Source organism: Littorina saxatilis, linkage group LG1, assembly GCF_037325665.1.
Source record: "Littorina saxatilis isolate snail1 linkage group LG1, US_GU_Lsax_2.0, whole genome shotgun sequence".
NCBI lineage: Eukaryota > Metazoa > Mollusca > Gastropoda > Littorinimorpha > Littorinidae > Littorina > Littorina saxatilis.
In genome coordinates, this window is record NC_090245.1 from 76,786,148 (window position 1) to 76,801,651 (window position 15,504).

Below are 15,504 nucleotides of genomic sequence, written 5' to 3' on the forward strand. Positions count from 1 at the left end.
TCAATTGATTCAATCTCAGAGAGCTATACATATGGTAAGTACTATTGTTGGGAGGCATCTTTTGTTATACTTCAGAAAACAATGAATGCCAAGCTGCATGCAGTCAGCAGGAAACTGAGACAACAGTCAACATCTCTGCTTGGATCACTCATGAGTCATTTAATTTTGAGATCAATTGGCAATTTGTCTGAAAGGCATACAAGATCCTAAAATGCTTGTAATGGTTGATGTCACATCATTCTGTTCAGTATCCTTAAATTCAGACTCCGGCCATCACAGGGTTCAACCTGAAATCTCGCATGGTGCTTTACTTATTAATTGTACCAGTTTACACACCAGTGATCAAACCGGCACGGTTGGCCTAGTGGTAAGGCGTCCGCCCCGTGATCGGGAGGTCGTGGGTTCGAACCCCGGCCGGGTCATACCTAAGACTTTTAAATTGGCAATCTAGTGGCTGCTCCGCCTGGCATCTGGCATTATGGGGTTAGTGCTAGGACTGGTTGGTCCGGTGTCAGAATAATGTGACTGGGTGAGACATGAAGCCTGTGCTGCGACTCCTGTCTTGTGTGTGGCGCAAGTTATATGTCAAAGCAGCACCGCCCTGATATGGCCCTTCGTGGTCGGCTGGGCGTTAAGCAAACAAACAAACAAACCAGTGATCAACAAAATGTTGCACCTGAACATGTAAATGTTGTCTAATTATTGCACAGAACTGACCTGTCTCCGTGAATGAAGCCCACTGGTACGGCGTAACTAGTCAGCATTTTTTCCAGGTGTCGTAACATGGTCACAATACTGCGCAGAAAGAAACAACGTATTGACACTTTATGCCAAGCGGCGATGATAAACAAAATTTCTGACAACGACATTAGTAAATCTGCCAGTCTTTTATTATATAAAAACAGCTGCAAGATGAAAAATGCAGGGGAAAAAAGTAAGAAGAAAGAACAGAATAAAGGAGCAATAAAGGAACAAAGAGGATACATATTATAGGAAAGACAATCCACAAAGGAAGGAAGGAAAGTAGGGAAGGAGGGAAGGGAGGGAAGGGAGGGAGGGAGGGAGGAAGGAAAGAATGAATGAAGGAATGAATGTTATAGGAAGGAAGGACGGGAGGGAGGGAGGGAGGGAGAAAAGCAATGTGGAGCAAAAGGAAGACAGAAGGTGGGATTAAACAAGTGAAGAAAAGAAGCTAAGGATAAATGAACGAAGGAAAGAAAAAAGAAAGGCTAAATAGTCCTTTCCCATTAAACATAACTATGAAAGAGATAAAGGCAGTGGAAGGAAAGGGCAGGGGGGCACAGAAAAAAAGTGTAAAAAGTAAGGAAGAAGTAGAACCTTCTATTTCAATAGGGAGAAATGAAAAAAGTCTGTTTCTTCTCACCTTCCCCAAGTGAGGCAGTAGTGCTGTTTGAACGCCAAAAACTCAGGCTGGGTGTCGCGTACTTTGCCATGCTGGATTGCAAACCGATGGCTCAGCGACTTAAAGTCAGCTCCACTTGCTGGCGTAGTTGGAGGTGGCTGTTAATTGATAATGAAAACAAAATCAACAACGATTCCAAAGAACAGAAGAAATTCAATTTGGACATCAGTGACATATTTATGTAAAAAAAATTTCTTACAAGGAATTTACTACATAATTATAACTGAACTAGAAACAGTAACAATTCGCGTAAGGCAAAAATACATTTAGTCAAGCTCAGTCGAACTCACAGAATGAAACTGAACGCATTGCATTTTTTCCGCAAGACCGTACTCTCGTAGCATTGTCTGTCCATCGCTCGTGGCAAAGGCAGTGAAATTAAATACAGAAAAGCGCGGGAGCGGTTGCGCTGAGGAGGATAGCCCGCTTTTCTATATCTCTATTCTTTTTAACTCTCTGAACGTGTTTTTAATCCAAACATATCATATCTATGTTTTTGGAATCAGGAACAGACAAGGAATAAGATGAAATTGTTTTTATATTTTCGGAAATTTATTTTTGCTCATAATTTTTATATTTCTAATTTTCAGAGCTTGTTTTTAATCCGAATATAACATAATTATATGTTTTTGGAATCAGAAAATTATGAAGAATACGATAAACGTAATTTTGGATCGTTTTATAAAAAAAATAATTTTAATTACAATTTTCAGATTTTTAATGACCAAAGTCATTAATGAAATTTTAAGCCTCCAAGCTGAAATGCAATACCAAAGTCCAGCCTTCGTCGAAGATTGCTTTGCCAAAATTTCAATCAATTTTATTGAAAAATGAGGGTGTGACAGTGCCCCCCTCAACTTTTACAAAATGTCTTTCTTTCTTTCTTTATTTGGTGTTTAACGTCGTTTTCAACCGTTTACAAAATGCCGGATATGACATCATCAAAGACATTTATGGAAAAAATGAAAAAAACGTCTGGGGATATCATACCCAGGAACTCTCATGAAAAATTTCATAAAGATCGGTCCAGTAGTTTAGTCTGAATCGCTCTACACACACACACACACACACACACACACACACACACACACACACACACACACACACACCACGACCCTGGTCTCGATTCCCCCCTCTATGTTAAAACATTTAGTAAAAACAACATCCAACGCAGAAGAAGAAGACTAAATGTAACAAGAAGGGCAAAGCCCATACGACTCACATGCTTGACCTTGACCTTTACATGACCTTGACCTTCAGCTAAACCTAGCAATGACATCATACACTAAGAACTGCGTTACATATTTTTCCTACCAAAATACATGTGACCTTCCAAGGTCATGCAACACAAAGCTGTTAATTCAAGACATAGGAAGTACAATGGTGCTTATTGGCTCTTTCTACCATGAGATATGGTCACTTTTTGTGGTTCACTACCTTATTTTGGTCACATTTCATAAGGGTGAAAGTGACCTTGACCTTGATCATATGTGACCAAATGTGTCTCATGATGAAAGCATAACATGTGCCCCACATAATTTTTAAGTTTGAAACAGTTATCTTCCATAGTTCAGGGTCAAGGTCACTTCAAAATATGTATACAATCCAACTTTGAAGAGCTCCTGTGACCTTGACCTTGAAGCAAGGTAAACCAAACTGGTATCAAAAGATGGGGCTTACTTTACCCTATATATCATATATAGGTGAGGTATTAAATCTCAAAAACTTCAGAGAAAATGGGAAAAATGTGAAAAATAGCTGTTTTTTAGACAACATTTATGGCCCCTGCGACCTTGACCTTGAAGCAAGGTCAAGATGCTATGTATGTTTTTTGGGGCCTTGTCATCATACACCATCTTGCCAAATTTGGTACTGATAGACTGAATAGTGTCCAAGAAATATCCAACGTTAAAGTTTTCCGGACGGACGGACGGACGGACGGACGACTCGGGTGAGTACATAGACTCACTTTTGCTTTGCATGTGAGTCAAAAAGGAAGTCTTTACAGCTTTAAATTTACCTGGATTATTATGTGTCTATTTCTTTCTCCTTTTGTGTTTTCTTCTATTGTATTTGTTATCACTGGTCTTTCGTACATGAGCTTTGATTTTGTTACCTTTGCTGCAAACTTTTTTTCCAGTCGTGGTCACACCCTACCACCCAAATAAACTTAACCATCCCCACAGACACACAAGTGTCTCTGTTTTTTGTTAAACTATGTTCAGTTTTTGCTTGAGATTTCATGCAATCTTTAAACACCATAGGTCCTTCCTACTGACCAGGTCTCAAATGATTTTGTTTGTAAACAAGCAAATAAACCATGACGTAATTTGAACTACACAGTCTGGATGGTGCGGGTTGTGTACAACCCATCAGGCATTTGTGTCTTTATCTTATTGTGTTTATCTTCATTGCTATGGAGTGGGTCTGCAAAGAGAAGGTGAAAAGATTATCCCTATTTGGATGGCGTGGGTTGTATATGACCCATACGTTTTATGTGGAATATCCTGCTATAAAAAGAAGGGGTCACATCATCCCGACTGTATAGTACAAAACATCATCCAGTGAAGGTTACAAAAAAAAATTAAACAAGTTTTCAACTTTTTTTTTTTAACAAAAAGGCAGTTACGGTAAATAAAACCCAAACAACAAACCCAGGTCAACAGAAGAGCATGCATCTGTGGCTTCCATGCACTAATAAATCAGAAATGTACGTACACTATATATTTCAGGATCAATCTCATCACTCAGGAACAAAAAAAAGTCACACTAAACCAGACAGAAATAATGAAAATGAATGTACCATGCACACAGCATTACATGTTGACAGCAAAGATTGCACATTCAAGAGATTTAGCGATATATGTATCAAACAGAATGCACACATACAGTGTATGGATAGCCGATATAGTCGGAAAAACACACCATGAAAAAAAGGAATACACTCTGAGAAAAAACCCACGTTTGAAATAGCCAAAGTAGATGTGACTAATTCTCTAAGAGGGAAAAGTCAAGGGTGAGCTGAGAGTGATACACAAAAGTACTGCAAGACAAATGGAAGAATAACGTGTCCATATAGTGTTCCCAGCTAGTGTAAACTAGCTATGTTTACATGTCAGTGCAAGAGAAGGAGATGAGAACAAATAATATGTTCATCTCACCAGACTGAGAGAAGGCGAAAGTCAAAAGACACAAAAGAAAGAATTTATCAAACGCCATAAAAATTCTAACCAGAGATTTCTTATCAAATGCTTAAATACTAGCTATAGTGACCAGTTATTATCGGGAATGTCTAGCTTGCATACAACACAATTTGAAAAAAAACAAACTTGAAACTTAGAAAGTACCTGGATGAAAACATACAGGAGAAACATTTGTTTTGTTTGTTTGTTTGCTTAACGCCCAGCCGACCACGAAGGGGCATATCAGGGCAGTGCTGCTTTGACATATAACGTGCGCCACACACAAGACAGAAGTCGCAGCACAGGCTTCATGTCTCACCCAGTCACATTATTCTGATACCGGACCAACCAGTCCTAGCACTAACCCCATAATGCCAGACGCCAGGCGGAGCAGCCACTAGATTGCCAATTTTAAAGTCTTAGGTATGACCCGGCCGGGGTTCGTCACCCACGACCTCCCGATCACGGGGCGGACGCCTTACCACTTGGCCAACCGTGCCGGTCATACAGGAGAAACATATCCCCTTTTCGTGGAAGAACCACTAAATACTGATACAGAAGAACCCCCCAGTTTAAGACCTCCACAAGTCTGAGAAAATCATCAGGTCCTAAAAAGGAGGGAGTCTTAAAATGAGGGTAAATGCATGTACTGTGGTTATGAAGAAAACAGGGTCTTAAAAGGGTCGAGGTTCAGCTATAAATGGCGTGAGCACTCCAAATTCATTTCATATTGTCTGAACAGTAGCGCAGTCTAAAAGGTAACAAGGCTATTGTAAATGTGCAACTTATTACCAGTTCTTTTTGTGTGGCTATTTGTCAATGTAACCCCTTATTATTCCTTTGTCCCTTTAAGCTAATAGTCTCTTTCTTCCACATAGACATCATAATTTCTCAATACATTTTGTGAAAAATTCTAACAAAAACGAGAAATGTATAAATAAAACAGTGCAAATTATATATATATATATATATAAAATAAAATAGAGGATAAATAAGGGTGCACGAAATACATCATAGCTGGCTCTACTTTCTGTCGTCCTTGACATTCCAAAATGCACATGTACCTATAGACTGGATGTGCAAGGGGTAACCACGCTTTTGAGAACTTGCGCGAGAGTCGTTCAGTGTTATAGCTGAGTTTTAGTCTCGACTTGCCGAGACTATTATCGTAGCGTCATAGATTTCATGACGTCTGTCGTCCATCGCGTCATATTAAGGGGACGTAATCTGTTATGTTTCCGTCTATTCGCTGTTCTATTTCTCTCTTGTGATCAACATGACAAGCCGTATGTGTTTGAGTGTGTGTGCTCGTGCTCTCAACTAAAACAAAAGTCAAACTAGCAATCGTTAAAAACCCAGTCCGTCCGTCCAGCACTGCTATGTTCATACTATGCTCATGTGAAGTTACAGCGTGCCCGGTACACACGCCCTTATCGGTACATCATCGACTACGAGTGTTCTCTGGAGAAGCTGTTTAATGCATTTTGCGAGTATTTCTAGCTCTTCTGCGGTGCAGTGGGCCCTATAGACGATGAAAGTGTCCAAGATCTCAGGAGATGCGTGTGTAACCACTAGGTATTCAGTCAAATCCTTTAGAGGCTTTCAACTGACGGGGACAACCAAGCCACCATTATGCACCGATTTGACATAGATCAACAGACGTGCCTTTAGAATAAGGTATGTGCAGAGGTGCCTCATCTGAACAGACAACTAAAGCTTGATGTTTCCGTCACACTTTGTCTTTTAGATCTTCATGGGATATACAGGTTACAACACTCGTGATTTTTTATATGGCTTGTATTTCAGTCAAGACCCAGCGGGAATATCAAAGGGACTCACTCGCCAGAGGCTCGTGAGTCCCTTGATATTCATCCGCTGGGTCTTGACTGAAATACAAGCCATATAAAAAACCACTCGTGTTGTAACCTCTATATATATATATATGAGGTTCAAAGTTTCAAGAAAACACACAATTCCCTCACAAAAAGTATGCAAGTCATTAAACTAAAGGAGACAAGGAAGGAGAGAACTTAACAGAAGGAGGAAAAGAAAAAGAAAAAGGTGGTGATATAAAATAAAACAAAATATCAGAGTGAGAAAAAGTGAAAACCTGTATCAATGGTGGTAGTGTCTGTAAGCATTACAGAAATAAAAAATGTGAAATACGTATTGTTTGTTAAAGAACAAACAAATCTTTCCACTTTCACAGCAGATTTATTCTGATAAAACATGCATAACATGAGAAGCAAATTGTGAATTTTGCTGCAAATCAATACTTTGCTCAGGAACTTTTGCTGTTCAAAATAAAAACTGATAAATCTGGACCCTTAATACTTACATCTGAATCCACAGGCATGTTATCATGATACAATATTCATAACTTAGAACAAACACAGACTGAAAACCAAAGGACCAGAGAATTATACTAAACCAGCCCATGCTAAACACTCAATTCACGGCAAGGTTAGAACTACATTTGACAGCTACATATGGTCACGCATCGACACAAAATAAAGTTCAACACATAACTAATCACAGCCCAAAACTCACACAGTAAATCTAAACAGATGACAAAACACACCGCCCAACTAATTCAAACATTCACACTGAGTTATGGAGTGAACCACACACTCCCTTATACTTTCTATAATACTGCTTATGGAACAAGTAATACACTCACACCAGATTAACACAACACTCTGCATATTGACAATCAACACATCAGAAAACAATGCACAGCAAACAACACTTGTATGTTTTTCAAACTCTGTGTGTGTGTGTGTGTGTGTGTGTGTGTGTGTGTGTGTGTGTGTGTGTGTGTGTGTGTGTGTGTGTGTGTGTGTGTGTGTGTGTGTGTGTGTGTGTGTGTGTGTTTGTTTGTGCGTGTCACTGTGAGTGTGCAAATGTTTTTTTTCACCTTCAAGTATTTGTTTATCTGATCCTGTTCCATGAACAGAAGGTACACAACTAAATACCTCCCCCCCCCCCCCTAACAAGGACATTATTCAACTCCTTTAGTTAGACGGGCGCAGTGGCGTGGGGGTATGACATCGGCCTCCTAATCGGGAGGTCGTGAGTTCGAATCCCGGTCGCTGCTGCCTGGTGATTTTTCCGATCTCCCAGGTCAACTTATGTGCAGACCTGCTTGTGACTTAACCCCCTTCGTGTGTACACGCAAGCACAAGACCTAGTGCGCACGGAAAAGATCCTGTAATCCATGTCAGAGTTCGGTCGGTTATAGAAACACGAAAATACCCAGCATGCCTCCCCCGAAATCGGCGTATGCCGCCTGAATGGCGGGGTAAAAACGGTCATACGCGTAAATATCCACTCGTGCTAAAAACATGAGTGAACGTGGGAGTCTAAGCCCATGAACGAAGAAGAAGAAGAAGAAGAACTCCTTTAGTTTACCACAGTACTTCCATCCCAACAATACTATTCCAGCCCCCTTCTTGTAACAACACACACCAATACAGTGCAATCACAACAGAGGAAGAACAAAATTCTCACCAGTGGTTGGAAGGACATTTCATAAGTCTTCATGGAAGCTGGTGTTTTCACTGGCCCTGACATGGACGAAGACGCCCTGGTTTTGGCAGACACGGTTCGAGTCTCAGGGGAGACGACTGGGCGAGGGGGCACGGCAGGCATGTTTTCCAGAGTGTTCTCCCCTTGCCCTCCTCCCTGGGTGTCATAGTGCAGGCTGGACAGTGTGGTGGCCATTTCTGAGTGACAAATCAAAAAGGATGGTTAATAAATAATAATCGTTACACATTAAGAAACACTATGTGCATGTGTGTGTGGGTGTGCATATGGTACATGTGTGTGTGTGTGTGTGTGGATGTGCATATGGTGCAAGTGTGTGTGTGTGTGTGTGTGTGTGTGTGTGTGTGTGTGTGTGTGTGTGTGCGTGTGCGTGTGTGAGCCCACTGTATTCCGTTCAGTTTGAATGTAGTGTCTCAAGCCAAAGAATATTCCTAGTACATTGCACATGGTTGTAAGAAAGTCTCATGCCTTATCAGTAACATTTTTTTTGCCCTTACCTGAGATGGGCCTATTGTTCTTGTTGTCGGGGTCATGCAGCATCAGAGCCTTGTGGCGCACAGGTGAAGGGTCAAGGGTCAACTGGGCGGCAGGAGGGATCAAACCTCGCTCGATCAGACTCAGAATACCTTTGCGAGCATCATCCTCAGTGATGGGAGGGGGAGCCAGCTGTTAAGAAAAAAGTAATACCGGTGTTTAACCTCTTCACTGCCACAGTATAACAGCAAGTGTGCCAGGGCAAAATTTTGCTTTCTTCGGTAGGTTCACTAATCTGTTCACTGCTCGATCATTTATTGAGATATCTCTTAGATCTTTGGCATGTGTTTTGCTTATACCCTTGGCTATTATAGGATGACATGATCATTGGACTTTGTGATTGTTATAGTAAAAATTGATATAATGACCATTTTCGTCAAAAATTACAGTTTCCGGACTTACACACACACAGTGACACACATTGCAGCACGTAAAACCACACAAAACACTGCTAAAACTGGTGTCAAACATCAGGTACTCACATTACAGCCCATAAAAGTATTCTTCTGTGTGGTAATCCATAAATCACTTTTTGTAGAGCTTCCAGAACACTGTATCGCTTGAAAACAGGTCTACGAGTTGAGGTCGGACTTTCGGCCGCCATTGTGAATGGCGAGAATGCTAACACAGTTTTCAACACGTGGTAGAACGTGGTAGCAACTTTAGTAACTTATCCGAACGGTCTATGGGAAAGAACTGTGTTTAGAACCCCTACAAGTACTTGGACAGTGGTTACCTCCCATTTAGTTTTCAGAAATGTCCTGAAATGTTGGTGACACAAATCCCACGTATGAGATACGGTTATGGGCATACGACAAACCAAAAATGACCACGTATTACATACGGGGTGGGCAGTGAAGGGGTTAAAGAGCAAAATTTATCTTGAGAGCTAAATCTATCATTCTGAAAACTGCAGCAACACTATGCATTGACTCTGTTGTTTTTTGCTTGTATGTTAATTGTGTGAACTGTGTCTTATCTGCCTTGTCTCCACTGATTTCACATAAATGATATATATGTTCCTTACACATGTTGTGAATGAAGTAACAGAAGTTTCTCAGTCTAGAAATGTTTGAATCACACATGTTCATATTACATTAAAACAATTAACTGGTTGAAATTTGTTAAAAATAATGTGATCACCTGAGGGTCCACACGGTTGGCCTTTGGAAGGACTGTGAGATGATCCACAGTGGTCCCGTTAATTGGTTTCAGTGTTTGCTGGAACACACAAGAAAATTCAAACTTGAATGCAAAGAAAAACACAATTCAAATGCTTCTGTTCAAGCAGAAAATGGTATCATGAACAGGTTAAGAAAAGAGAATGCAAATTGACAATGTTGATATAAACACAGCACCTCAATACTGCATTCTATCAAAATGGTTGCAATTTTGAATAGTTGAAGACCTTGAACGTTTCTCTCCCTGCTTGTTGTATGGTAAAAACTCACATTATACAGGGGTACATACCAAAAATGATATTGTTTGGACCAGCCAAAAGTGTCCCTACTTTGAAGGTACATTTTGGTCAAGATCATATTGAAAGGGACTATAGAGAATGTGTCCTTTGTTGAGTCGGTGTCTGCTCACTGGAAGGACCTTACATCACAAGTACCACTGTATTTCATTAAACTCAGATACTTTTGATCTAAACACACCCTGTATTTTCTTTTTCTCTTTGTCATTAATAGCAAGAGACTTTGACAGACATGATGAGATATGGCAGAGGCCCTTACCAATGCAGGTCTGCGTTCGTTGATCAGAGGGAGCTGAATTCCAAAGTTTTCACGCATGACTGGGCGGTTCTGCTGATTCTGGGGGTTGAAGATAGCTCGTAAAGTCCACTGCTGATGATGCTGTTCACACATTTTAAGACAACAGTGTGAGTTGTGAACAAAAAGAATATGAAACAGTTAAGTACATGAAGCAAAAGCTGCTAGCTGACATCCTCGTTACACCCCCACACTCGCACATGCTATTGCTAACACACACACACACACACACACACACACACACACACACACACACACACACACACACACAAACACACACACACAGGTCAGATAACCTCTTCAGTTACATTATATTTGCAGAAAGTATACTTTACAAGTTATCATTCCATTATCTATTTACAACTGAAGAAAATACTTCTTCACTAATCTCTTAAAATATAATTTACCTTCTGTCCAGGTGTAAGTCCTTTCACCTGAGAACGCCTGGCTGGCAGTTTCACACCAGGGGGGTGTGGTTGTCTGAATGTACCCACAAACACATTGGGTTAGAAGCACATTCACAGTTAATATTCATTTACTTTGTGTCATGTTCACGAAACTCATCTGCTCTGCTCACAGTGTTTAGGGATGCAGGAAAAAGAGATATGCAAAGAGAGAGGGAGAAGGAGGAATAGAGAAAGACAGTGAGACAGAAAGAGACAAGACAGGCCGACACCGAAAATGTATTCCAACTTAGAATGAAGCATAAATTCTAATTTATGAGCCACAGAATTCATCCATTTATACATGATCAAATTCACACTCTTCCAACCGAAGAAGTCAGCACCCATCACATTCCTTGACCAGTTTAGTTAGTTACAACTAATCATACCTCATCATATACGAAGGTCGGTTGAATTCGACAGTCCCTTGGAGGTCAACCGTGGTTTCCATGGCCATGAACGGATCATGCTGCGGCATGCGATCTGAGAGAGGTATCGTCTGCACCCTGGTGTTCATCTGATTTACCACCTGCTCTGTCTTCCTCTGCAAAATAATAACTTTCTCTGATTTCCCAACTTTGCTTTTCAACCTAATACAGGGAAACCAGCCTTTTACGACTTTCAAAAATCCACGAAAATGAAGTCTTCAAAGGGAGGGAGTCCTAAACTGAAGGTAAAATTACAGAGGCTATGAACAGAACATCTGAGGAAGGAGGGTCTTAAAAAGGAGGAAGTCTTAATTTGTGTGGGTGGGGGGGGGAGAGTGTGTGTGTGTGGCGGGGGGGGGGGGGGGGGGTTCCACTATACAGTGCTACCTCTGTGTTAAGACCTAAAATCTGAGAGATGTAGGTCTCCAACGAGAGGGAGTCTAGATGGAGGTAAATTCAATGACAGTACGAAGAAAAATGTCTGAGAAAATGAGGTCTGGTAGCAGAGGTTCCACTGTCATTTTATCCTTATAGAACCATGCATTGCATGCATAGCCGGTATTTTAGATGGGTTGTTTGTAAAAAATTGACTGGTAAAATATTTAATAATATATTTAAAAATATTTAAAAATTCTAAGAATCATCTGTTCTAAACAAGTCTTTTACTGAAACCAAGGTACATGGCACCACCCCTCCCCATGCAATAGTTCACGCACTAATTATATCCATCCTTACATCTACCACTCATTCACGAATCAATTTCTTTTCAATGATAATTATGCAGAGAGTAAGAACAAGAGAGAGAGAGAGAGAACTCAGAACTCAGAACTTTATTACATAAGGATAAAGGTTTTAGGCTTAGCCTAATCTTCCAACCTGTCCTTGGAACATATACAGAGAATAATTGTAAACAAAAGCAAAGACTGCGCAGATACACACACACACACATACACACACACACGTATACACACACACACACACACAAACTCACACTCGCTTACACACACACACACACACACATATATACACACACATTCCCCCCACACACACATGCTCGTGTGCGCGAGTGTGCGCTCGCATACCTACACACATGCACATGCAATCATTTCATACCTAAAATGAACAGTATCTCATCAAAGTATTAAACTAGTAAAACATCAAAATAATGGTCGAGTATAAACATAATCACATACAAAATAATGGACTCGCAAAGTCATAAAAAACAAGAGAGAGAGAGAGAGAGAGAGAGAGAGAGAGAGAGAGAGAGAGAGAGAGAGAGAGAGAGAGAGAGAGAGAGAGAGAGAGAGAGATAAACACACACTTGCGAACACACAAACACACACACATTCTAAATGTAGAAATAATCAAAGAGTGAACTGTGCACTTTATGAATATGTACTGTAGTAAAAAACAAAATCAAATACACATCCAGGGTACATACCTGCAACCCCTCTTCTGTTTTAGCAAGAGCATTTTCAAAGTCAGAAATGCTGATTTGTCCATCCTTTGCCACAAAACGCTCCCTCAGTTGCCGTAGGTCTTCTTGCACCTAAAGACAAAAGACATATCTTGTAAATCATAAAATGCTTGAAACCTACAACTGATACAGATTGATTTGTTCTGGAACTGCATCAATACATTAACATGTGGCATCTGGCATGCTCAATGAAACGCTGACATATAATCAAAATTGCACACACACCTTCATGTAACCAATGAACTACCCATACCCCTCAAACATTGATATTTACACATCCCTACCCCCCCCCCTCCCCCAACCACACTGACAGCTATACAAAGAAACAGCATCTGCCACATCCACACATGAGTGCACAATTTTCTCTGATGTATGCACAAGGACTTTGTAACACAAGAAATAAGGCCCATTTTCATATATATACTTTGTTAATTCTTCTTGGTACATAGGCTATGTAAATTTTAAGGGGCTTATTGTCTGTCAGGTCTTAATTGCCTATATTGGACATGAATTGGTTTATACGATTCGAGTTTTACGCCCTCACGGCTTTTTGATGTTTGCGTGTTTAGGTGGTATCAGCCATCTGCACTTATGGTAGAATGACCAAGATCTTTAACGTGCCATTGTGGTGACACGGGGGTGGGAGATGGATACCGTCTCTGGGTCTGCACATAAAGTTGACCCGTGTCCGTCCCGGCCCGGATTCGAACCAGCGACCTCTCGATCACAAGTCCAGTGCTCTACCACCTGAGCTACCCGGGCCCCCCGTACATAGGCTGACAGTAAATCAGTAATATATATAAAACTTACAAGTTACATTACAAAAAAATGAATAAACTCCACATACATCATTGCAAAATGCACACTCTTGCCGTATGTGCCTATACTCATTAATGTATTAAGGTTCACGGGGACCTAACCTAACCTTGTTATTTGTTAAATAAATAATTGAATAATAAATTATTCAACATTATAATTTTTGGGCACTTTTAACACTCAAAAGGAATTCACAATAACATGCAACAGCAGCTGCGTGGTTTTCTATAACATACGAAAACGTATGTCTATGCCGCGAGGCCTATATCTGATCTTTTGATCAATACTATTAATTTTCCTAACTTTGAGATGGCCTAGTGTAACGATCTTTTGATCGTGCCTTATTGTCTAAACTTTCTTCCGGTGTCGTATATATTTGGCTGAGAGTGGCTTGCGTGGCTTTCGTGGCAAACACTGGGTGGCTAACCTTAGCACAATACATGTAGTCCTTGAACACATTGTCAATTCTGTTTTTAAAACTGTTTAATGACGGCGCCTCCACTGTTGACTTGTCCAGGGCATTCCAAGTGTCTACAACTCTGTTTGTGAAGAAGTGCTGTCTCAAGCTTGTTTTACATGCGTTTTTCTTTAATTTGTAGCAGTGTCCTCTAGTACCGGATTGCTGATTAAGTTCGAGAGGATTCTTGCAGTTATACACACCGTGCATGAACTTATACACTTCTATCATATCACCTCTTACTCTTCTGTAACACATACTAGGTATCTTCATGATTTTGAGACGCTCCTCATACTCTAGGTCCTTCAAACCCGGTACACACTTTGTTGCTCTACGTAGCACACCCTCAATAAGCTTTTTGTCCTTTTCCAAGCGTGGACTCCAGGCACAGTTTGCGAATTCCAAATGAGGCCTCACCAGAGCTATGAACAACATTCTCATTGATTCTTGGTCAAGGTACTCGTACGACCTTCTCACAAGTCCTAGAATCTTATTTGCTTTATTTGCTTGGGTCTCTACATGCTTGGAGAATTTGAGTTCATTATCTATATGCACACCTAGATCTCTTTCCACCCTTGAACTACCCAGATCCACTCTCCCATCACCTCCAGCCGTTTTCATACTATACACATGTTTCACGTTTTTCTGTCCCAACTGTAGCACCTGACATTTATCCGCATTAAATTTCATTTGCCATTTATCAGCCCATGCTGTGAGGTTATCCAGGTCACTTTGCAACTTCGCGAAGTCATCGACAGTGTCCACTGAACGGTAAATTTTCGTATCATCGGCGTACATGCTACATAGGCTCTCCACTACTTCTGGGAGGTCGTTTATGAACACAACGAACAAAACTGGACCCAAAACACTGCCCTGAGGCACTCCGCTTGTCACTTCCACCCAGTCGGATAGGGTACCATTTACTTTTACTCTTTGGCGACGGTCTTTTAAAAAGCCGCCGATCCAATCATTGACCTCATCAGTGACACCATACGATTTGAGCTTTGCGAGGAGGCGTTCGTGACACACCGTATCAAATGCCTTTGAAAAATCTAGGTATATCGCATCCACCGGCTTTCCGTTGTCTATATACAATGCATGCATCTATGTGCATTTTTTCCTCGTTCCGGTTCGTGTCTGCAACCCACTAAAGACAATGGACCTTTGGAAGCCATTATTCCACAATGGCGGGGAAAGTTGACTGCAATGACTTACTTTGACAAGGATTTGCCCCACGTCTTCGGGGCGCGTATCTATCTCCGTCATGTTGGTGGTTTACGAACGTGTCGTCAACAACGGCAATGGACAATCAAAGGCAGAGTATGCCTGATATCGACAATAATCCCAGTTTAAAATATCATGTCATCCAATGTTGTCGCCTCACAGCACACCGCCATGACGTTCCTCGGCAACATATGAAACAACT

General features: G+C 40.9%; 1 protein-coding gene across 4 annotated transcripts in view; it reads right to left on the reverse strand.

The window, feature by feature from the left end:
* LOC138979896 (IQ domain-containing protein H-like) overlaps positions 1-15,479 on the reverse strand; it is a 32,518-nt gene extending 17,039 nt beyond the window's left edge. For 2 of the 4 annotated variants that reach the window (XM_070352671.1, XM_070352663.1), the window contains exons 1-11: positions 15,294-15,479; positions 12,770-12,877; positions 11,290-11,444; positions 10,865-10,937; positions 10,422-10,541; positions 9,829-9,906; positions 8,649-8,817; positions 8,116-8,330; positions 4,142-4,192; positions 1,385-1,521; positions 718-795 (exon numbers count right to left, since the gene is read on the reverse strand). In XM_070352671.1, coding sequence (XP_070208772.1) covers positions 718-795; positions 1,385-1,521; positions 4,142-4,192; positions 8,116-8,330; positions 8,649-8,817; positions 9,829-9,906; positions 10,422-10,541; positions 10,865-10,937; positions 11,290-11,444; positions 12,770-12,877; positions 15,294-15,344 — 1,235 coding nt within the window. In that variant the 5' untranslated portion in view covers positions 15,345-15,479. Of the gene's footprint in view, positions 1-717; positions 796-1,384; positions 1,522-4,141; positions 4,193-6,715; positions 6,737-8,115; positions 8,331-8,648; positions 8,818-9,828; positions 9,907-10,421; positions 10,542-10,864; positions 10,938-11,289; positions 11,445-12,769; positions 12,878-15,293 lie in introns of all 4 variants that reach the window. The other 2 variants (XM_070352680.1, XM_070352688.1) reach the window with 2 other exon arrangements.
* Positions 15,480-15,504: the final 25 nt, after the last annotated feature.